The 24,853-nt window shown below is 46.3% G+C and overlaps 1 protein-coding gene across 1 annotated transcript in view; it reads left to right on the top strand.

The window, feature by feature from the left end:
* GALNT10 (polypeptide N-acetylgalactosaminyltransferase 10) overlaps nt 1-24,853 on the top strand; it is a 138,368-nt gene that overhangs the window by 88,686 nt on the left and 24,829 nt on the right. Inside the window, exons 5-7 of the mRNA XM_011931677.1 lie at nt 4,929-5,114; nt 9,078-9,261; nt 14,899-15,016. Coding sequence (XP_011787067.1) covers nt 4,929-5,114; nt 9,078-9,261; nt 14,899-15,016 — 488 coding nt within the window. The remainder of the gene's footprint in view (nt 1-4,928; nt 5,115-9,077; nt 9,262-14,898; nt 15,017-24,853) is intronic.

Consider the following 24,853-nt stretch of genomic DNA (forward strand, 5'->3'; position numbering starts at 1 on the left):
AAGACCCTGTTAGCAAATAAAGCCACATTCAAAACCACCAGGGGTTAGGACTTCAATATGTCTTTTGGGGGATATGATTCAAGCCACAACAACTCCTCCTTGTGCCACAATCAACCCGGTAGAACCATCATCAGAGTCCTAAGAACTCTTCAGACCAGACAGGAGGGAGAGGCTCCACTTTAAGACAGGAACCAAGAGAGCCACAGGCCCCAGACACACCACAGTGTGTGTGTGTGTGTGTGTGTACACACGTGTGCACACACTCAGGACAGCATGTAGGGAGAGGACTGTGGGAAGCATGGGCCCTGAGTTCTGGCCTCACTCAGACCTCACCAGCTGAGAGAGTTGGGGCAAGGCTTTCCCTTCCCTAGGTCTCAGTTTTCTCTCCAGTGATATCAGAAGTGATGTTACCTGCCTGCCCCATCCTCCTTGCATTGGCTCTGAGGAGTCCAATGGGATAATCAAGTATTTCCTGAGAAGTTACTACCTGCCCAACACTGAGATAACTTATTGGGAGTGTTCTTGGGAGAGGAGCAGGAGTTATACAAGTTGAGGTTGTTACATCCTTCTCCATTAATCCCCTGGGCTCTTCTCCTCTTACAGCTTGGTGGTTACAAGTACAGACTCCATTCTCTTCCAAATCATCCCACAGGCAGAGACAGAGATGAAACAAGAGACATAAAGCTGAAGGATGGGTACATGGGAGGTTCATCATTCTATTCTACTTTTTAAAACTGTGTTGCAGTGATTCTTGATGTTTAAAATTTAACAAAGAAAACTACACTCTGGAGCCAGATTGCCTGGGTTTTAATCCGATACCTGCCACTTACCGTGTGGAGCTTGGAAAAGTTACTTAACCTCTCTGTGCCCTCAGTTTCCTCATCAGCAAAATGAGGGTACTAATTAGTGACTAGCTTCATAGAGTTTTTGTGAATATTAAAGGATTAAACAGGTGTAAAGCTTCTGGGGCTGTGGTTTGAGTGAGTACTAAAAACATGTTAGCCATTGTTTGGAGAAAGTGGGCACCAAAGGACTGCATGTTGCTGTGCTGAAGTTATCACTGTGAGCTTCATGGAATCACGCATTTAGCTTCGGAGATCTTCTACGTCATGCCTGCTCCTTGGAATCTGAGTTTGGGTTTTCTGAAGCAGATCCTGGGACAGTGCAAATAGTTTATTTGGGAGGAGATGCCAGGAAATATCAGCAAGAAAGTAGGTAAGTGAGAACAGAAAGAGGGGCCCCCAGGAAGAGTGCCTGTGACAGGCAGCACTGCAGGTGGCTATGCATGGTCCCCTGGGAATTCTAGGAGCCAGCGTGGAGCATGTGTTCAGTGTCATCCCACCTGAGGGGCGAGGGAGCTCGGGGGGTTTTTGGCCAAGGTCTGACACATGGACCTATGCAGCCACTGGGGAAGAATGGCAGATGCCGGCAGGTGGTGGGCAGGCAGGCATGAGACTAAATGCTGAGAGGGGATATGGGTGGGGCACCAGATGCATGTGCCGCAGAAACCATCTGTCAGCTCTCTGACAAGTGCTCATCTAACACCTGCGTAATGTCTTACAATGATGGGCGCTCCCACCTTCAGAATCAGCCTCAGTGTCTATTGATGGCTCTGAATCATTATTAAATTAGGGGTAATGAGGACAAAAACAATTCTGTGCTGTTTACAATCATGTCAGCCCCTAGAATAGGGATGATGAGTATGTGGCATTAGGGATGCTGTGTCAGACGCTGAGGCATCTCTTCTCAGTCCTGACACTTTCATACTGAGCCAGGATACAGCCTCAGAATCTTTCTTAACAGAGCTTTAGGTGTCTCAAACCCATCAGTGTGGGCACTTTGGTGAACACAGGTTGTCAGCCCTACCTTAGGGCTTATGAAGCTGGGGTAAATCTGAGGCTGGAAAAAGCTCTGAACTGGGTTATAATCCTGCTGTGTCAAGGACCCACTGTTTGATTCTAGGTAAGACATTTAACTTCTCTGACTCTCCCCGCTCTTCTCGGGGTAGAATGAAGGGACGGACTAAAGCGAGGCAGACATGAGGTTTGGTGTAGTAGGAAGAGCCTGTTCTTTTACAATCAAGCAGGGTGAGTCTTAGACCTTGGCATCATCATTTATAAACTGTGTTCCTTGAGCGACTCATGTCCTCCACTCTGAGTCTCGGCATCTCCTTCTATAGTACCCAGTTTGTGGTGGTGGTGTGGGTATCAGAGGTAATGTGGGTGAAAGAAGGAGCTTTGCATGCAAGCAGGGGCTCTGTAATTGTTCCCTATAATTGTCATCATAATCATCATCATCTTCATTTAAAGTCCCTCCCAGCTCTAAAACTGTATGACTTTATGAAATGTCCTCATCCAGGAAGATAGTGTGGTAAAATAGGGCAATGGCCCTGATTTTGCGTAAATGCACTGTCTAATAAGGAGCATAATTGCCCCTAAATAATTGCTCTGACTTTACCACAAGCTGTCAGAAGGCCTTAATTGGTCACTCTGTAATGACTGTGGCCATCTGCATTCGGGGTGATTTAGCGATAGGGCTCTGCCCAAGTGGGGGCCTCAATGATTAGAGCCGGCCAGGGTGATATTTCTCCCTCTGATGGGAGTAGTGGTGTGTGGTACAGGAGATTATCTCATTCTCGTCGTAATGACCTATCAGTTGAACCCAGCTAAGAAGAAGCGGTGGTCACAGACAATGACTATGGATTTTTTTCTTTTTTCAAACATAGTGTTCCTGCCCGAACAGCAGCATATTTGGAGTGTGATCATACCTCTTGCTATCTTGTCTTGTTGCCCAAGAAAGTCTCTTTTGGAAAGATTTAGTCCCTCAATTAGGGCAAATTGATTTCTGCTTTCTACAGAGTCACTGTTCCAAAGAGAAGTGGGAAAGGGCGAGGGAAGCCATATTAATCTTTGTGCACAAGTAAGAAGAGACCTGGAGCATTTTTTAGCCTTCTAGCTTCTGGTTGTATGTATGTAGATAATCTTTTCTCTGTATTCTAATTTCTTCTGCCTACAAGATGCCAGACAACATAACACGAAACACACTTCATCTCAATGAAGTTCCTGGTGACAAAAATCACAGTGATGGAAGCAGTGTTTCCCTAAGTGTACCAAGGCAAAAGTCATTTTTTTCTTTCATTCATTCATTCATTCATTCATTCATTGAGACAGGTTCTCTCTCTGTCATCCAGGCTGGAGTGCAGTGGCTCGATCATGGCTCCCTGCAGCCTCAATATTCCCGGTTCAAGCGATCCCCCCACCTCAGCCTCCTGAAGTGCTGGGATTGTAGGCACAGTGCCTGGCCCAAACGTGATTTTAAGTCACACCTAAAATGATTACAGGTGGTTCAGAGACTTTGCATTAAAAGTAACACTGGATCATGTGGAGGGAAAGCCTTCTCTTTTCAATTCTCTTTCATTCTTCTGATCACCTGAAATGAGGAGCCTTGGTGGGTTTTCCATAGTTCCCCGCTTGACAAAGAGAGGGCAGACCTTAAGCTCACAGTTGTGGAGAGGCAGGAGTATCTGGTAGAAATCTAAAACCTTACAACAAATTTTTATTTGTTGGAGATTTTTAATTATTAGTTCTTTATTAAAAATGATACCAATTTTTCATCTATGGTGTTTAAAGTTTCCTTTTAAAATAAATTTAATAAAAAGTTTAATTTGTAAAAGTTAGTTGATTTTTAAAACAACTAAGTAAATTGTAGTAAAGTAGATGAATATGGCAAAAATCTAGATGGTGGTATATGTTTGTCAGTGACTGGGGAAACACAGTCTAGAAGAAGGAGACCATCATGTTTCCACAGCAAACCCAGGAATTCACTGGCTGTATGTCTAATCCTTATGCCTTTTCTTTTTCTTACCAATTACACTGGCTGGGAATTCTAGTACGATACTGAATAGATATTGTGAAAGCATACAGCTTTTCTCCTGATCAGAGGAGGAAAGCATTCCACATTTCATCAGTAAGTATGATGTATGCTGGAGGTTTCTTTTGCAGCCGTCCTAGAGTCTTCATAAAGGACACCAAGCCTGATTAAAATCAAGAGACACCGATGTTGAGGCTGAGACTTTTAGGAGAAATAGACTGTCTTTGATATTTATTTAAAACAATTTATCCAGGATTGGGGCAGAAATCCAACCCACATTAGGATAAGCAAGGAGAGGAATTTGCTGTCTTGTGTAATAAGAGCATCTAGGAGTCTATCTGCTTCAGGCACGTGGGTCTAGGGAACTGAAATGTCATCAGGACAATGTCTTTCTCTCTCTCCATGTCTTGACTCCTATTTTTACAGGTTGCCTTCAGTCTCAGCATATTCGCTTACCACCTCTCATCACCTCATTTCACCAAAGATGTCACCAGTGGCTCCAAACTTAGGGCCAACCAACTAGCAAAAGGAAAGGACCTCATTTTTCAATAATCCTACAAAACATTCTCAGGACCCATTATTTGGACGAACTAAGGTCACATGGCCATCCCTGAGACAATCACCGTGGCCAAGAGAATGGAATGCCCTGACTGGTCAGGCCTATACCACGTGTTGGACCTGTGGAATGGAATCAGCCCTACCAGAGTCTAATGGACTGAGAAGGGAAGGGGCAGTGTCCCAAAGAAAAATAAAAATATTGTTACCAGAAGATGAGGAAATGGTTCCCAGTCAGGCATAAACCACAAATGCTCACACCCTTGGACAGAAGGGTTCCAGGTCGTGGCACCATCTCTGGACCTCTTTAAGCCTTAATTTCTCCATCTGTAGTACACAGGTGATGAGCCCTGCCCTTCTTCGCCCTGTCTGAAAGGTCTAGTGAGGCAGTGTACAGGAAAGCTGTTTCTAGACTGTGAAGTGCAGTTCGCATGTAAGGGAGCAGTCATAAGGATGACTACTAAGCAACTGTTCTCACCCGTCTGTCCTCTTCTGTCTCATAGAGCACCTGAAGAAGCCTCTTGAAGACTACATGGCTCTTTTCCCCAGCGTGAGAATTCTTCGAACGAAGAAACGGGAAGGGCTGATAAGGACCCGAATGCTGGGGGCCTCAGTGGCAACTGGGGATGTCATCACATTCTTGGATTCACACTGTGAAGCCAATGTCAACTGGCTTCCCCCCTTGCTCGGTAAGGGAGCCCTTCCCACTTGGAGGGAGGCAAACTGCAATGAGCCTGTGCCAGTGGCCCCCTTCTGCAGCAGAGAGCCATCCATGAGGCTTCCCTTGCCTGCTCGAGATGCCCCCAGCACAATGCCAGGTGCCATGAGGGATTCAGAAGCTCAGGAGTGCTCAAAGTTAAAATCCAACCAGTCCTGTCCCTTCATTTCACAGAGAAGTTAAGACTCAGAGAGGGGAACTGACTTACCCAAAGTCACACAGCATATCGGCATCTAGTAACGTGACTGCTTTCCTCAGATTACTTCATTTTATTGCAAAGCAAGCCCATGCTGTTTGCTGTTAATAGCCAAACTGGGGGGTCATCATCATGTCAACTTAGAAGAGTTACCATAGACTGTGCTGCCACTGTGAGCCAGGCAGTTATAAGCATTATCTCTAATTCTCACAAAATCATGCAGTTCATAAGTATACCCCTTATGTAGTAAACTAAGGTTCTGAGATGTTGAATGACTCGCTTGTCCCCTTGGGCCATAAGTGTCAAAGTCACCATCTGTCGGGCTCAAAAAGTCTATTCTCCTTCGCAGTTCTACATTGCCTCCCTATATTCACTTCCTCTTAGACAAGAGTTCCTGGCAGATATCAGGGAAGGGCTGTAGGGAGGGCAGCATGATCCAGGAGCCCACCACCACAGCCTACAGACAGAAGGGAGATGGGAAGACTGGAGGCTGGGTGAAACATGCCTGAATTAGGCCTGAATCTTGAGGAGTTCAGTTTTGACGAGGACAGTGTGCTGGTTCTGACAGGCAGACACGGAAGAGGAACTGTCCCGTTGAGACTGGGAGTCAGGTGAGGGACACAGCCAGGGCTGGAGGCAGACTGGGGAAGAGTTGTCATCTGGAGAGAAAAATGAACTCCTTAAGAAAGGATGGGTAAGCTCTCCACTATAGAAAGCTTAGGGAGCAAAGAAGACTGAAGTTTAGGGCAAACTTGAGCGTGCATCAGAATCACTTAAAAGACTGTGAAAACACAGATGCTGGCCCCTATCCACAATTTCTGATCCAGGAGGCCCGGGGTGGAGCCTCACAAGTTGCATGCTACCCAGCTCCCAGTGAGTCCAGTGCTGCTGGTCTAGGGACCATACTTTGAGAAGCACTGGTTAGGGTATGCCACCATTCAAGGGAGAGGATAGAAAACAGAACCCACACAAACACACAGAAAGATAATCCCGCAAATCTGTAACACAGATCAGCAAGGAACTTTCTTATTCGATTCTGTGCTTCCGACCCCAAGGGTCTAGGATCTCACTGGGCTGGGGAAAGGATATAACCCAGAATTTCTGGTAAACTATTTAATTAAACCAAGAGATACTCTGCATTTGCCTCTTATTACTGAAAGAAAAAAAGAAAAAGAAAAAAGCCTTACCATAAATTGCCTAATTTATAGTCCTGAAGGAACAACCCATTTGTAGGGTCATTCAGCGACTCATAAAGAGAATGAAGTGGTGGGGCTCGAAGCTGAGCTTGTAGTCTAAATAGCCCTTAACTCTGTTTCTATGGAAATGTATGAGGGCAATTTTCATAATCTGCAGACATACATGGAAGAAACATCCCCGTGTTGGTTTTTTGTTGTTGTTGTTTTGTTTTTTGCTTCTTCCAATAGAAATGTGAACCAGTGGTGTAGATTTAAAAGTCTGTCCCTGCTAATATCAGCAGCTGACAGAGCGTATCATGGCTTTTGTCTGTGAAACCATTAACACCTCCATGCACAGCTCACTCTGCCTCTTTTGGAGAACACACATTTCTGAGCCTGAGAAGGATTCATTCCCCCTATGGAAAGCCACTGTTGATCATCATTTCCTTCATCATCATCATCATCATCATCATCATCATCATCATGGCTCTCAGAACCCCTTCACTTTCTCAGCCACATTGACATTTGAATTTGACCATTGCCTGGTAAGGCAGGCAGACCAGGCATTATTATCCACTTTTTGCAAACGAGAAAACCGAGAGGCACAGAGTGAGGGAGATGCTCAGCCTTCCTCTCCCGCTTCTGAGCTGTCCTCAGTAATCCTGGTCACAGAGAGTGTTGCTGAGTGCTGACTGTGTGCCAGAGGCTGCACTGAGCGCTGTGGTTCCGTCATCCCACTTGGACCTCACAGAGGGCCCATGAGATAGGTGCTGTCTTCCTCCCCTTTGTCAGCAAGGAAACGGAGGCTCCAAGACATCAGATAGTCTTATCCAAGGTTGTACTGCTAAGAGGTGAGAAAACCAGGATTTGAGCCTGGGCATTCTGTCCCCAGGTGGGCACAGTGCCTTAGAACACTGCCTTCCGAAGCTACCTTGACCTCATGCCTCCCACAATCAGCCAGCAGCCAGCAGGTCACTGTGTCCTCAGCCCCAGCCCTTCTTGGACTTGAAGTCCGCTGAACGGCCATGAACGATTAGATGGGAGGCCCTACTCTAGATCTTTCCCTGGAGGAGATTCTTAAGCTTCATTAAGAATCCCTGGGGAATCTGTCCACAAGGCAAATCCAAGTCAACCTCCAGAGATTCTGATTCAATGGGCCTGGGTCGGGGGCGGGCACATGAGTTTTTTTAAACACACCCCCAGGTGCGTCTGGCATTGATGGCCCCTGATCCTCATGTGGGGGTACACTGCCAAAAACAGTATTTCTCAAACCCTTTAAACCATGTGCCCCAGTAAGAAATACCTTGGGCATCTCAATCCGGTACACAGATATACACACTCATGCAGTATGACAGAAACATGTTCCTGAACACCTGTCACAGTATCCCTTGTCACCTGAAATGCAGCCTGATATTTAGTATTGTTTTTTGGTTCATTACAAACGCACGCACAATCAATTTCATGACCCCACCTATGGATCATGCCTTGCAGTTTAGAAAAAAGCAAAAATGCTGTTTTCTCCCCTGGAAGAAAAATGTGCTATCACTTGATGAAGGAAGCTTGGGCCCCAGGCAGCTGCTGACTGCCCTGGCCCTACCAGGCTCCCATTTCCAAGCCTCGAATTTGACTTCTGGTCCAAAGCAGCCAGGCACTGAGCACAGCCCACTTGTCCCCCACAGCAGATTGGGGACCCAGTAGCTCACTGTTACCCCCTAGCTGTGGTCAGGGTTTCTTGGCACAAAGAAGAAGGGCAAAGCAAACCAAAGCTGGAATTATGTTGGTAGGTTGGACAGAGACTCGATTTTCTAGAATCAGCTTCTCCCAGGCCTGAAAGGGACCATGAAGCCATCTAGGTCAAGACCTCCATTTGCCTTTGGAATCACCCAGCCTCTGGCATCCCTGAAGGGTCCACCAGGCCCTGCTTACATACCTCCAGTCTTGAGGACTCAAACTTCCTGGGGCAGTTCATTCCCCCATCCATAGTTCCAATGATTGAAAAAGTTGAGCTGAATTCTTGCAAGGAGGGCCATTTGCTCACTGATTACAGCCTAGGGTGTCAGTGAGCTGTTAGGGGCACATAGTCTGCTATGAAGGAAAGTGCTGGGGTGCCTACTGCTTTGGGCCGTAAGTCAAGCTCAGGACTTGGAATGCGGAGCCTCGCAGGACTAGAACAGGGCCTTCCCAGAAGGAAACCTATCTTTTTCCATAGTGGTGCTGATCATTAGGCTAATAAGGCATGCATGCTAAGCATTTTCAAACATACTGTGTTCAGTCCTCGTAATCTATGAGGCAGAGCCTCTTCTTAACCCATTGCACAGAGGAGAACACTGGGGTTTAGAGGTATTATTTGTGCAGCTGACTCAGGGCCCCATTGATAGTAAAAGGACTGAGATGAGAACCCTGGTCCCTCTTTCTTAAAGCTTGCACTCTCCCATCCCCTGCATGGATTGTCAAACTGAGGGTTCAGAGATGTTAAAAATACAAGTAAGCTGCAGAACAGGATGGTGCACTTAGCTGCTCCCCCATCCTGCTTCATCTGATAGGCATCTCTTGGTTTCTTCAGACCGCATTGCTCGGAACCGCAAGACCATTGTTTGCCCGATGATTGACGTGATTGACCATGATGACTTTCGGTACGAGACACAGGCAGGGGATGCCATGCGGGGAGCCTTTGACTGGGAGATGTACTACAAGCGGATCCCAATCCCTCCAGAACTGCAGAAAGCTGACCCCAGCGACCCATTTGAGTAAGTATGAACAACCCTGGCTGCTCCCAGTGGCTACCCAATGACCGCTCCCAGCACGCACACAACTCAGGGTCACCATCTCCCTTAAAAGCCCAATGCAGAGGGTCCAGCTTCCCAGCCCCACTTAGTACCAAGTGTCAGATATCCCCAGCCAGAAGCATCATCCCTCCCAGCTTGTAACAACAACCTCAGCTCATGGCCCACCAAGCTGGTCTCCACCTTGCCCACTTCTGCACAGTTTGCCAGCATTGCCAGCAGGGGTGAGTGGTCTCTCATGCTCTCTTCCTCAAGCCTGGCATGCAATTATAACCATCATCGTCACCAGGTGCCCCACCCAGTACTAAGCACATTACACTCTGATCCAATTCAACCCCCTACAACTATATATGGTGAAAATTATTATCCATGTTTTCCAAATGGGGACACCAATGCTCCAAGAGCCTAAGTAATTTTCCCAGGTCACTAGGTACAAATGCAGGTCTGTCTGCCTGCTTCTGGGGCCAATTTTCCCATCATACCGCTATACCCACTTGGAAGTGTTAGGAAAATAACAGTTTGTCCCACAGCAGAAGTTTGCAGACTGGGGGAGGGTGATGGGCTGGACTCATAGCATCCTAGAATGTGAAGGCTGGAAGGAACCTACCAATGAAGAAGTCAACCCCTTGCAGATGAGGAACTAAGGCTCCAGAAGGAGGAGCTCTGTGAGTGGCTAAGACAGAAATAGAGCCCAGCCCCTCTCTGGTGCTTCAAGCTCTGGAAAGGGCTTCTCCCCAATAGTAGGCTCACCGTCCCTGCAGCTGTCCTGTGAGCTGTTCCATCTCTCCCGCAACAGTTGTGGAAAAGATCTCTGGATACAAAGCCAAAGCCCAAGCTCTCCTGCTATATTAGTTTCCTATGGTTGCTGTGATAAATTACTATAAACTTAGAAGCTTAAAACAACACAAATTTATGATTAAAACTCTGAAGGTCAGAAGCCTGAAATGAGTCTTACTGGGCTAAAATCATAGCGTCGGCAAGGCTGCATTCCCTCTGGATGCTTTGGGAAGAACCCATTTCTCTACCTTTCCTGGCTTCTAGAGGATGCTTACATTCCTTGGCTCATTGCCCCTGCCTCCAACTTTAAAGCCAGAAGAATAGCATCTTCAGATCTCTGTTTCCTTCTCCCCACTTTCCTTTACACCTCTGCTTCCTTCATCACATCTCCTTCTGACTCTGACTTTCCTGCCTCCTTCTTTCACTTACAAGCCCTGTGATTACATTAATGATATGTGATTCCATCAGGTTTGCCAAGATAACCTCCCCACCTCAAGGTACTTAACCTTAATCACATGTGTGAAGTCTCTTTCGCCACAAAAGGTAACATATTCACAGGTTCCGGAGATTCAGACACTGCCATAAATGGGGAGTCACACTTCTCACCACAGTTTGTTCCCCAGTGAACCACACTTCTCTGTGCCTTACCCTCCCCGCCTGAGAAGCAGGGCTGTTGGAAGCTCAGCCATCTTCGTGGGCATGGTACATACATACCCAGGGCTCCTGAGAGGAACCCCTAACACTATGGGCCCCAGGGCAGGCTCAGAGATAGGAAGAGCTGGGCTTCTCTGAGGAAATGAAAGGTGGCCAGGACAATGGGCCAGCCTGAGCCAAGAGTGGAGAGCAAGAGTGGATTCCACATCTCCAGCAGCAGGTCAAACATTTGTGGTCCTCTTGGCCTCTTTTATCTTAAACACAGTGGATCACTACTATTAGATCCCTTCCTGGCCCAAAGATATGATTTAGCCATGATCACATTATGCAGTCTGCTCCACCTTCCGTTACCTCAGAATCAATCCTCAGTTGACCTAAATCCTTGTAGAATAATACCAACACCAGGAGTAACTAACATCTGGCCTGTGTTGGCAAAGCAATTTCTACTGACATTATTGTGCATGATCCTCACAATAATGTAGGATCCTCAGGTGTTGGTAGAATTACCCTCATTTGACTGATGGAGGCCTTGTGGTTCAGAGAGGAAACAAAACTTGTCTGAGTTGACATGACTGCGGAAGCTGAGGTAGAATAGATTGCTCCAGAAAATGGACTTTTCAGGGTAACCAAGGGGGTAATTGGAACCTCCTTTATTGTTTGAACCTTTGCAATAAGCAGACTCATTGAAAGGCACTTAAGGACAGGTCTTGGCCCATCGTCATCGTCATTGCATAGTAAGGAAAGGTTAAGACTAGGTCATACAGCTGGCCAGTAGCAAAGGCCCAGCTAGTGTCTTCTGGGGCTTCAGTCTCCTCATGTTGATATTGAAGTAGCTGGCCTGACCAGAGAGCACTGGCTGTCACCTGGGGAGCTTGCAAAAACACCCAGGCTTCCCTCAAGAGCAATTACACTGGAGTCTGGGGGTGGGATGCAGGTATCATTGTGTTTTAAAGCTCCTGGGTGATGCTGATGTGTGGCCATGGTTGACAGTCACTGGCGTAGATGCTTTCTGAGGGGCCTTCCATCCTCTCCCATGATTCCTTCCAGAAGTCTCTCTTCTGTTTTTTACTTAGACAGAACCCTCGGAAGTGGCTGCTGGAGAAATTCTGGTCATTTTCTACACAGCTTCCCACCTTCCCACTTGATGGTAGAGTGCCCAGCAAGTGGGCAATCTACAGGCACAGCATGGTGCAAGGATATTTAAAAGACATGGTTTCAATGGCCGACCCCACTTTCAGTCATAGCTTATCCACTCACTATGAGCAAATTATTTAACATTTTTGATTTTCCAATATCTCCATCCAAAAAGGAGACTAATATTAGAGCTTTGTGAGAGCTAGAGATGGTGTCAGTAAAGTGAGTAGCAGACACTGGACCCTCAGAATTGTTACTAGTATTGCCAAACACAGCAGAAACCAGAACAGGCTGGGCAGAGAGGCCTCTCTCTGGAGGCAAAGCCTCAAGCATCCCAAATGCCTTACGGCTGATATCATGCCTATTCCGCGCAGCTCCTCGGCCCCTGCACCTGCTTTGACCCAGGCTGATTTTCATATGCAAAGCCTCGATTTCAGTCTCCCATGAAGCACCAAGTCAGAAATACTGTCAGCCTTTCCAGGCAGTAGATTTGTGGCTCCAGCCAAAAAAAAAACCAGGACCCCCCCCAATCTCCAGAAGACAAAGGGGAGTCAATACCTTATTTCTTTATAGTACTGGGTACTTTTAGAACTATTCTAGCTGTGTTAATCCATTCTCACACTCCTACAAAGAACTGCCTGAGACTGGGTAATTTATAAAGAAAAGAAGTTCAACTGACTTGCAGTTCCACATGGCTAGGGAGGCCTCAAGAAACTTACAGTCATGGCAGAGGGGAAAGCAAACACATCTTCACAAGGCAGCAGGAGAGAGAAGTGCTGAGCAAAGAGGAAAAAGCCCCTCATAAAACCATCAGATCTCATGAGAACTCACTCACTATCATGAGAACAGCAGCATGAGGGTAACTGCCCCCATGATTCAATTACCTCCCACCAGGTACCTCCCATGACACCTGGGGATTATGGTAACTACAATTCAAGATGAGATTTGGGTGGCGATGCAGCCAACCATATCACTAGCAGTGTGGGATAGGAAGTATAGCTATCACTCCATTGTTTAGATGGGGAATAGGGCTCAAAGAGGTTAAGTCAGCACTGTCCAATATAATACAAGCCGTATATGTGATACTATTTTTTTAAGGTAAAGAGAAACAGGCAAAATTCATCTTAATAATATATCTTATTTAAACTAGTATATCTCAAATATTATCATCTTAAAGTGTAACCAACGCTTTAAAATTATTGAGTTCTTTCATACTCTTTTCATCCTAAGTTTTAGAAATCTGGTGTGTATCTTACACTCACAGCACATGTCAGTTCACACCAGTCACATTTTAAGTACGGAGTCATCACCTGTGGCCAGTGGCCTCCTTCCTGGGCAGCACAGGGTTAATGGTTAAACACTGCATCTCAGGTCACACAGCAGGTTAAGGAAAGCAGAAATGTGAGTGAGGGTTCCCAATTCTCATGCCCTGTTCTTTGCATGCATCACCTGCTCCTCCAGTGTTCCTGCCTGCCTGGAGGCAGTATATTGTGGTGGCAAGGGGTGTGAACTGTGGCTTAGGTTAGAGATTCGCATCCCAGCAGTGCTGCTTTATAGCCATGGGGCCTTGAGCAAGTTCCCTGTCTGCACTCCAGCTGTACATGTGTAAAATGGTGATGATAATGAGGCCTGCCACATGAGGTCGAGGTGAAGAGTAAATTCATTTTATTAATAAATTAGTTCAATACAGCACCCGGCATATTCAAGCCGTCAGTAAATATTCAGGGGCTCCCCTTTTAAAGGAGTCCTGCCTGTGCTGTAAAGGCTCATCTGCTACTGGAAGGATGAGCTGCTTGGGTAGCTTGTAGGTTGACTAAGGGCTTTTTTCGATCAGCCCACTTCCCATGAGTTTGCACTTCCAAGGACCAGGAGGGGGAATGGAGGTTGCTGCTGGAATGTTTGGATTTGAGGGTTTGGAGTTTTCCAGTGGAGCCAGACAAGGATGTAGCCACTGTGATAGATTTGCACACAGCAAACGCTGGTTGGCCCCTACCAGGTGCCAGTCTTGTGTGAGATACCCTGGGGGACGCCGGCAGTCAGCAGCGTGACGTTTCCTCACTTAGCACGGTGCCAGGCGGACTTCCTGTTCCCGTGGGTACTGCACGATTTGTCGTCTCTGTGTCCTTGCTGATGTCGTTTTATCCTCCCCTCAGTGCCTTTCCCTCCCCCAAATTTCCTCTTGTCCAAACCACTTAAATGCCATCTCCCCTGAGCCTCATTCCTTGACCCTTGCCCCAGCCATCCTCCTTACCCCAAAAGCTGGAAACAGACACACTCCTTTCAGATTCCTATAATGTTCTATGTGTACCTCCCAGAGTCCCTTATGCACCCTCTGTCTTAAGGGGGCTGCCCCACTACACCACTATCCCCGGAAGGACTGATTGACCTCGAGATTCTTCCAGCACCTCCCTCACAACTGGCACGGGATGAACAAACTCATGAGAGAATGAATGAGTGGAGTTAATCTTATCTCCCATTTTAACTGAAAAGACAGAAACCGTGGCTTCTTCTGTAAACACCGCAGCAGAACAAACGTCCCTGCCGGGCCTGCTGAGTAACAGTTGTCAAAGGAGCATGTTCAAAAAGAGTCCTAGGCTCCCTCCCGCGGGGATTGTTTCAGCAGGTCTGAGGTGGGGCCCAGCAAGCTGTATATTTTTTCGTCTCTCTAAGAGATTCTATAACAGACACTCTTGGAGAGACCAACTTGGACCATTTAGTGAGAGGACTAACATGTACATATTTATGATACAGCTACAGGTCCCATGTGGACAAAGTACTGTGATTTCATTTCACAAGTACTCTTAGGTGTTAATTGTGTAAAGGAACTTTAGGTCCCATTTGGTTAAAATGTAGCTCTTATGAAAGGAAGTTGTAGGCAAGAAAGGGGAATGCCTGGAAGGGCCTTAGATTCCCTGGAAGACACCTGGGCTGTGTTCAGGGAGCATCATGGAACACCGTCACTGGGGGAACGCCGTTATCAGAGAGCACGCAGCCAGGACATCTGCACCTTCACGCCATGTTCTTCTTCTCTGACAGGTCTCCCGTGATGGCCGGTGGACTGTTTGCCGTGGATCGGAAGTGGTTCTGGGAGCTGGGCGGGTATGACCCAGGCTTGGAGATCTGGGGAGGGGAGCAGTATGAAATCTCCTTCAAGGTGAGCCAGCCCTCCGGACGCCCCCTTCTTGGCACAGCCTTCTGAGTGCCTGTCCCAGTAGGTGCCTCAGCTTCTGCCTGAGCTTGGAAAGACTGGAGACCTCAGGGTTCTATAGCCCTTCAGCCCATCAGATGAAGAAGACAGGGGCTCATGGGCCACTCTTTGTTGTGGTGGAGGGGGAGGTGTGGGTGGGAAGGGGAGTACCCTCCAGCTGCCAAAGGCTGGTCTTCACCACAGTTCTGACTGGCATTTGCCTTGTGTCTTCTTAAGATGTTGGAATAAGGTCTTGTTTCTACTCAAGATGGCAGGTCTGAGATTGAGATGTCCAGCAAATAAGCAGTGGGCCAGAGAAGCTAGGAAGGCCAAACAGGATACGTAGGCCTAGAGGAGTGCTCTCGGTCATCCCCTCAAGTTTTCCCTTTTGTACCTGTTGCTCTGGGAGTTTGACAAAGACCAGTGAGCATAAGCTCCAGTTGCAAAGTCACAGGCCTAGATTCAGATCCCAACTCCATCATCAGTAGCTATCTGACTTTGAGCAAGTTAGATGACCCGCCTGAGCTTTCTTTCCTCATCTGAAATAAGGGAATCATGATAACTACCTAGCTTACAGAGCTATCGTGAAGATTAAGTGCAAGCATGTCTAGAAAGTGCTTAGCACACAACCTGGGAACATGACCAGCAATTAATAATTGGTAGAAATTGTTAAAGTTTCAGTGAGTAAATATTTACTGTAACCTACTTGACCAGCCTATGGGCTCTAGAAGCTTTCTGACAGTAGTGGTAAAGGAGTTACTAGTTAACTAATAACTAGTTAAGCACGCAAACTTCCAAGGCTGCATTCTCCACTTTATTTGTGGGAGTCTGTCTTGTTCTCAAGTGAAGGCTTGGACCTTCCAAGGGGAGGGTTAGCTTGTCCCATGCCCTTGTGGCTTGTCAGAGTCAGCTTCTAACAGCTTAGACCCCTGGCTAAGGCATATCCCCAACCCACGAGGGACAGATAACACCATTACTGATCTGACCCCTGTGCATACACAACTCTGATGCCCCCTGAGTCAGGCCTCAACTTTCAATGCAAAGGACCATTGTCAGGCACAGTGAATTAAGGCTTTGGTATTGGCGCTAGAGTGCCAAGATCAGATCCTAGCTCTGCCATGTCCTGCCAGCTATGTGATCTTGGGCAAGGAATCCTCACCTCACTGAGCCTCGGTTTCTACTTCCATAAAATGGGTTTAATGAAATGTTAATCCTCACAGAGTTGTTGAGAGGATTAAGTGAGACCATGCTTATTAGGTGCATCTTAATAAATTATCCTAAAGATTATTGTTGATACATTAATACTACTATCTGCAACAGTGGTTGGGTAGTTCAGAACTGGAGAACATAAATTCTTGATTAGCCAAAAAAAAAAAAAAAACCTAGAATTCTACTGATGTTATTTAGGTTTGAAAAGTAGTTTATATCTTTTTCTTTTCTTTTTTTTGAGATGGAGTTTCAATCTGCTGCCCAGGCTGGAGTGCAATGGTGCAATCTCGGCTCACTGCAGCCTCTGCCTCCTAGGTTCAAGCGATTCTCCTGCCTCAGCCTCCTGAGTAGCTGGGACTACAGGTGCCCGCCACCACGCCTAGCTAATGTTTTGTGTTTTTAATAGAGATGGGGTTTCGCCATGTTGACCAGGCTGGTCTCGACCCCCTGACCGCAGGTGATCCACCCACTTCGGCCTTTCAGAGTGCTGGGATTACAGGTGTGAGCCACTGTCCCAGCCAGTTTATATCTATTTTAACCACCAGAGTTCTGAAGTTGTCTCCCATAAGGAGACCAGCCACCCAAATAAAATTAATATTCACATAAGAGGGTAATATTCAAAATATGTAACAACTGTGATGACACAAGCACATCCAGTCGGAACAGACACCAGCTATAAACAATGGCGCATCCACTCCAGTGTGTAACAAGTGAATTTCAGTCCTGATCATAGCTAACAGGACAGTGTGCCAAGCCCTTCACAAATGCTGACTTGTTTAATCCTCACAACAGCCTTAGGAGAGTGGTAACATTATTATACCCGTTTCACCAGGAAGGCAAGCAAAGCTCAGACCAAGGCCTCACACAGCCAGAAGAAGCAGAACTGGGGCCCGAACGCAGGTCTGCTTGACTCCAAAGCCCATGCTCTGACCTATTTTTGTTGTTGTTTAAATCATACCCAGACTGTTCTGAAAACCTGCCATGTTTTATGGACCTCTGCCTCACCCTTTCTGGGATTTTTTTTTTCTTTTTCTTTTTTTTTTTTTTTTTGCCTCTTCTGGGATTATTCCTAATTTCTTGGATATTCTGCAACCTCTTAATTAATGGAATTAATAACAGTCTAAGTCGGAAGTGGCAAATAGGGCCAGGAACAGTGGCTGAGGTGGGAGGATCTCTTGAGCCTAGGACTTTGAGACCAGCCCGGACAACACAACACGACCCCATCTCATTTAAAAAAAAAAAAAAGAAAGAAAGAGAGAGAGAGAGAGAAGGAGGAGGAGAGGGAGGGAGGGAGGGAGAGAGAGAGAGAGAGAGATAGCAAATAGGTTTCTACTCCCTGCCTAGCCAACTCTGATCCATTGGTAAGGGCTGCCCCAGGTGGGTGTTGATAGGCATTCTGAGGCATTCCAAGTTTACCAGCAAAGTGTAGTCAGTAGGGGAGGGATCTTTTTGTGTTTCACTCACTGCCATATCCCAGGTACCTAAAGCCTGGCCCAACACAGAAAAGACACTATGAGACCAATTTTTATGAGTCATAATTTTTATTATTGTATTAAATCTTTTCTAAAATTATATTTATATAATAAATATTCTAAAAATATGTAAAATGTATAAAAGTCTAGTAGTTCTGATATAACACTGTCAGCCATAATTCTGGTTATCATTTTAAAATACTACACATAAAATAACTAAATTCGAGACCAACCTGGTCAACATCGTGAAACCCCATCTTTACTAAAAATACAAAAATTAGCCAGGCGTGGTGGTGCGTGCCTGTAATTCCAGCTACTCAGGAGGTGGAGACAAAAGAATTGCTTGAAGCTGGGAGGCAGAGGTTGCAGTGAGCCGAGATCGTGCCACTGCACTCCAGCCTGCACGACCCAGCGAGACTCCGTGTCAAAAAAAAAAAAAAAATCAAAAACTTTTATCAAATTTTAACTGTGATTATTCTATTTTTGTCACTTATTTAGAATTATTCTAAATTCTTCTCTAAAGGCATTTACAATAAATTCTAGTCCAACATTGCTTTTCATTAAAAAGACTCTAATAAATATAAGTATAAAAAATAATACAATTAAAAGTATACAAATATATATTCCAATTTTATTAAATATCATATTTTTTCAATCAACAACAGATTTTATTACTATGAAGTATATATTAATGTATAGAATCTATAATATCCTCATAATAATCCTATTAAAATATTGTATTAAATACAAAAAAAAGACACGATCAAAACCCCTCCACATCATACTAATGAGAACTACATTCAATCCAAAACATATTTTCCAAGAAAAGGCTAAAAAACACACTAGGTCTGATACAACTATAACTAAAAATTACCAACCTTCCTAAACAAGAGCCCTCCTAACTACAGAAGGCAATCAATATTAGTCTTATCAACACAACCAGACAATTAATTTATGACCAAAAACTTTGTGAGATAAAGTAGCAAATGTAAGAGGCCATGTTTGCCCATTTCCCTTTGCCAGGAGAATTTCACAAAGCCCCTGACTCCGGGACACTGTGCAGCAATCTGGAAAGATGTTTTAAAGGCAAAGCGGGATAGAACGCATGGCCCCCCATGTCTTTTGCCTGAGTCACTACATTCCATCAAAGATAAATGACCCTAGTCCTCGCCTTTCTCTGCTCATAAAATAACGTCCGACAAGATTAGTGACTATGCTTCTGTAATCTATAACCAGATGTACTCTAACACCCAAACCTTGATGTAATATTACACATACTAAATCTTCACCACCTATGTATAAACTAAAATACGACATTGGAGGAGTCTGAGAGAACTTTCTAAAAGCCTCCTCCTAGGCTACAGGCCTTGATCTATAATCTTCAGTAAGACTTCTAAATAAAACTAACTTTAATTCTTGAAAAGCTTCATTTTTTTTTTTTTTTAGTTGACAGCAGTTAATAAATATTGGCTGAATATTCCACGTCAGTGTGTCCCTGGCCAGAATCAGCCTCCAAGCTCCTAACTGGCTCACTTGGTCTAAAAGACCCCCTTCAGAAACCCCCTCTATGGAGAACAGTGAATGGAGAAAGATTTGCACAAAGGAATTTCTAAACCAGCCCAAAATGATTTCATTCTATGTGTTTCAAAGACCCCTCTACTGATGCTCATCAGGCAATTATGGCAGAACAAATGGCATTTTTCTCCACAGTTATTTACAATAGACTTGGTAATGAAGCCATATTGGAAGTCTCTCACCCGGGAGGGGGAAGGAGGCTGGCTTACATTTCCATTTGATCCAATTATGTCCATCCCTTTCCGGAGGAAATGAGACAGTGTAATGAGGAGGCTCCTGAGGTCCGGAAGGGAGACTTTTCTCCTTGGGCTTTCTCTCTCCTGGCTTGGAAAAGGAGAGTTCCTGGAGCCAGCAACAGCCCATCTGCCAGTGCACTGTCTCCCAGAACCCTGTGGAAGGGCTGCCTGCAGGGCTGAGGGGAACAGGCGAGCCCATTCATCCCTGGCAGCGCCCTGCTGGAATGCAGGTGTTCTCTTTCAACCAGAACCGGGCATTTACAAAGGACCAGATTCCCTCTGATTCATTTCTGCTAAGAGATCCCTTTTCTTGGTGACAGAGAGAAGCCCAGTCTGAAAGGCATGAGCGTATTTTCAGAAATTAAGATCAATCAACATGTACCTTCAGGGCTGAGGGCTGATTCCAGACCGGACTGTCTATCCTGATGAGAAAACCCCCAAAAAGTGTTCCAACAGCTCTGAAATTTCTAGAAAAGTCATTAACTTTCCCTTTCCCTCCCTCCTTCTCGGTCTGTCTCTCTCAGCAGAGCAAAGTTCTCACATGGAAGTCGGAATCTTCCCAGTTCTAGTGGTTGGACAAGTCTTTAACTCCATAGCCTAGCCTCCAGCTAGCTTCATGAGCTGACCCTGCTGCTGTCTCCTTCCCCCTTTTCCTCTTACCCCATTGCATTAGTCTGGATTCTTGCTTACAGATAACCAAAACCCTAGTCAATCTGATTTAAGCAAAAACCAGAATTGATAGGCTCACACAACTGAAATTCCAGGATAGACCCTAAGGCCGGGCTGGATGCAGGGACTCACTCATCTCACTCGGGCTAGGTCTGTCTCAATGCCTAGGCCATATTTTATCTGAGCTGGCTTCCCTCTCAGGTGGGCTTTTTCTCATGGAGATCCTCAGCAGCCCGTGAAAAGAGAGTCTGCTTTTCCCATCATCTTGTACGAGTCCCCAAGTTGAGTCTCATTGACCTGCTGGCCCCATGCCCATCCCTGAACAATACTGTGATTGGTCACCTGCAGTCACATGCCCATCCTGGAGCCAGGAAGGTGGGGATGGGCTAGTTACCCAAAGAAAAGTCCAGGTGCTGTGCCCAGAAGGGAGAATGGATGTGGAGCAGGGCAAACCCGGCCAGACAAGACTACATGTAAGATCCAGGCTTATGGGCCAGCCCCTCTCTGCAGGCCCACACTGTCCACTCCTGAAATGCCTTTCCTTAGTCTGGCCAACCCTCACTCATCTTTCCAATTTCAGCTTATACAGATGGCTCCCCATGCTGCCTGGGAACCAACCCATGTTGCACTCCCATATCTGCATGCTCCCTGGAGGCAGGCAGGAGGTTTTGTCCACCTCTATATATGCAGTCTCTGGCCCACATCAGTGTTTGCAGTAACTGTTAGTGTGTGAGTGGCATCACTTCCAACTGATAAACCTCCTTGATACTACCCTTCCCAGACTTAGGAGGCCATCTTTGGATGATGGTGTATGGTGGGAAAGGTGCTCAGCAAGGAGGCTCTCCTTCTGTCCTAGGACCCTGGGCCAGTTGTTTGACCTCCAGTCCTCACATCCCAGATTGTGCTAATACGATTTTCCTTCATGCCCCACAAGATAGGATCAAATCAGATGCTGTGTGAAAAAGCCCTCTGATATACACAGATATGAGGGGTTGTTTGGATTAGGGGTGGAGGCAGCAGGATGAGCAGAAAGGAAACTGCACAGGGTCCCCAGGAGGCCACAGTTAGGATATCTCCAACTATGAGATACAGGAGACAGAAAGTATCCAACCAGGACAATGTGACCAAATTAAGTGAGAAAAATGTAGGCTTTGGGGCAATGTAAGTGGATCTATCTTTTGTGAATAGCAATTTGGCAAAATCCATTACATTTCAGAGCAAGCACATTCTTTGACCTGAAATTCCATGCCCAGGAGTTTATCCAAGACAGACAGTGATGAGCAAAGATTTATTTGCTGAAATGTCACTTACCATAGCAGAAGATTGAAAATGACCCAAATGCACGTCCTTTGGGGATAAATAAGTTAAAGCATATCTAAACGAGAAAATATTTCATAAAATAAATTGGAGGTCTCCACAAAAAACCATTTTTTTCAGACAGGATCTCACACTGTTGCCCAGGCTGGAGGGCAGTGATGTGATCAGAACTCACTGCAGCCTCAGCACCCCAGGGTTCAAGCAGTCATCCCACTTCAGCCTCCCAAATAGCTGGGACTACAGGTCTACACCACCACTCCCAGCTAATTTTTTAATATTTTGTAATGATGGGGTCTCCATATGTTGCCCAGGCTGGTCTTGAACTTCTGGCCTCAAGCAGTCTTCCTGCCTCGGGCTCCCAAAATGCTGGCATTACAGTTATGGGCCACTGCACCCAGCCCATCTCACTTCTGAAAATGACTCACAGTGCCATGAAGCCTTTGTCCCTAGTGGCCATTGGGAGTGGGAGGGCCTCAGAGTATAGCCGTCTCTTTCTACCTAATGTGTGTCTGTAACATTGAATGTGTTCATCATAAGTATGTATTACTTCTGTAACCAGGAAAAGTTATAAGAAGAAGGGGCCAGGCGCAGTGCCTCATGCCTGTAATTCTCACACTTTGGGAGGTCGAGGCAGGAGTATTGCTTGAGCCCAAAAGTTCAAGACCAGCTTTGGGCAACAGACTGAGACCTCATCTCTACAAAAAAAAAAAAATTATTTTAATTAGCTGGGCATGGTGGTGCGCTGTGCTCCTATAGTCCCAGCTACTTGGGAGGCTAAGGTGGAAGGATTGCTTGAGCCTGGGAGGTCAAGGCTGCAGTAAGCCATGTTCATGACACTGCACTCCAGCCTAGGTGATAGAGTGAGAACTTGTCTCAAAGGAAAGGAAAAAAACAAAAGAAGAAAATGTTGGGTTCTCAGCACTCCCAGCCCACCCCCCATCCATATACATTCCAGCACATTGTTTGGGCCATTTGCAAGCTCTGAGATGAGATTCTGCACAAGTCAGCAGTGCGAGACTCCCAGGGAAGGCCTGAGGTCAGGAGTAACTCTGCAGGGTCTGCTTCAGGAGACAGAGGTGGGCCCCACTGTCCTTGGCAAAATGGAGACAGGTATGAGGGTTCCATCAGGCAGGCTTGCAGAGCAAGGGAGTGATAGAAAGCCATGTGAGGGGATGAGAGGGAGGACACCCTCCACTGCAGAAGTCAGGAAGATCTTTGAGCTTGTTCTGAGAGGAAAATCCATTCTCTCGGTAGAGGAATGAAGACTCAGAGGAGACTGGGGTTGGCTTTGTGTGATACTGATATGGTTACTGAAAGGCTAGCCCAGTCCCAGGCTACATGGACAGACTTAAAAAGAAAAAAAACTCTGATTTTTTTTTCTCCATAAAACTCAGTCGGATCAAGAAGACTAAGTGACACAGGACGTGTGAAAAGAAGGCAGGACACACCCAGAAGCTGCGCAAGGGTAATATTGCGACCTGATGCCCAGAGCGCTTAGGTGACGGGGCAGGGTCCGTCCGCTGGAAGGTGGCAGTGCTAGGGCTAAATCCCAGATGCCCTGGCTCCAAGCCCAGTGCTCATCTCATTCCGCCTGGTGGTAAGAGTAGAGAAAAGGTGTATCCAGTCTAGAGAGAGGCCCGTGTCCCAGGAAGGGCCCAGAGGTCAGGACCAGCCCTGAGAGGGGTTAAGTTGCCACACAGGAGGGAGAAATGATTGCCAAAGGCCAGCCCCAAGCACCAGAAGGAGATCCAGGGCCACCATCGGGCACCTGTATGGCAATGCATTTCCCCATCCTTTTCCCTGCCCCTACCAGCACCCTCTGCCTGGGACAGCTGCAGCGTGGCTGCCAGGAACCTGATCCTCATTTCTTTCATTCCCTGTGTTATCCAAGGATGCTGGAAATATGGTCTGATATGTGCAGCATTTTTGTCCTGGGGCCACATATGCCCAGCCTGTGCAAGAGCCGTCTGCTGGGAACAGGGAAGGCATTCTGCTCGTGGCTCTCAGCAAGCCATTTGAAATTCCATGAGTGTCCCTGCCTGGGAGCCTGCTTCTCCCACCACTCCTCCAAGGAGGCGGCTCAATGGTCCGAGAGTCGCCTGTGTGTGTGTTACTACCTAACCAGCACACCCTACCTCATGGTGCCTTGGCACTTTCTTCCCTAAAAACGGTAATAAAATAACTTCTTCAAAAGTTTGTTGTAAGAACTAAATGGGATGATACATATATTTGGCCTGGAGCTAACCAAACAGGAGGTACTCAGTAAGTGGCAGCTATTCTGATCATAACCCTCAGGTAAGGAGGCAGAACAGCACACTATTACATACATGGGCTTCAGCCTCAAACTGCCTGGGTTCTAGTGCAAATTCAATGAGCAAGCTGCTGTGTGACCTTGGGAAAGTGACTTAACCTCTCCTCTTTATATTATTTAGGGGATAGAATAATCTTTACTTCATAGTGCAGTTGTGAGCATGATATTAACCAAAATATATTAAAAGCTTAACTCAGTGCTTGGAACATAATAAATGATCACTAAATGATAGCTGTTAATGTCAGCGTGGTTGTGGTTATTGTGATCGGGCTGTGGTTGCAGGAAGACAAGAGTGGAAAGAGGCTGACAAGACAGGTCAAAAGGCCTTGGCTCCAGGCCCAGTTCTGGAACAAACTCTCTGTAAGACCTTGGACTCATCTGCCCTTTCTCCTGAACTTGTATTTCCTCATCTACAAAGGGGCACCAATAGCCCCAAATTCACAGGGCTGTTAAGAAATATACTGTGAACTGGCAGGCACAGTCACATGAGAGGTTGTCACCATTCCAGTATGCAGTGGCTCTCAAAGTGTGATCCCTGGACGAGCAGCATTAGCATCACCTGGGAACTTACTAGAAATGCAGATTATCGGGCTCCTCCCAAGCTGCTGAGTCAGACGCTGCCATGGAGCCCAGCCAGCTGTGTTTTAACATGCCCTCCAGGTGCTTCCAATGAGGCTCAAGGTTGAAAATCGCAGCTGTACTGAATGGGTAGGAGGTTGTGGAGAGAGGATGCTTAGGCGTGGGTGTGGAAGGACAGAGTAAATGGGCAGGTTGGTTGGCAAGTTGGCCAACAAGTTCCAACACCTTCACCTGGCTTTCAAGGCTCTATATCTTTGGTCCACCCGTGGCAGTTCATTTCTGTACCATTTTTTCCAGCATGGTTTTTAGAACAAAACTGACCAATGACCAGATCATGAATGAATGAATGAATGAATTAGATAATTAATGTTTGGGGTTTCAACAGTCACAGAAAGAAAAATTCACAAGTCCCTGGGGCAGAAAAGTGAATGCATTG

This window comes from Colobus angolensis, unplaced genomic scaffold, assembly GCF_000951035.1.
Source record: "Colobus angolensis palliatus isolate OR3802 unplaced genomic scaffold, Cang.pa_1.0 Scaffold90, whole genome shotgun sequence".
NCBI lineage: Eukaryota > Metazoa > Chordata > Mammalia > Primates > Cercopithecidae > Colobus > Colobus angolensis.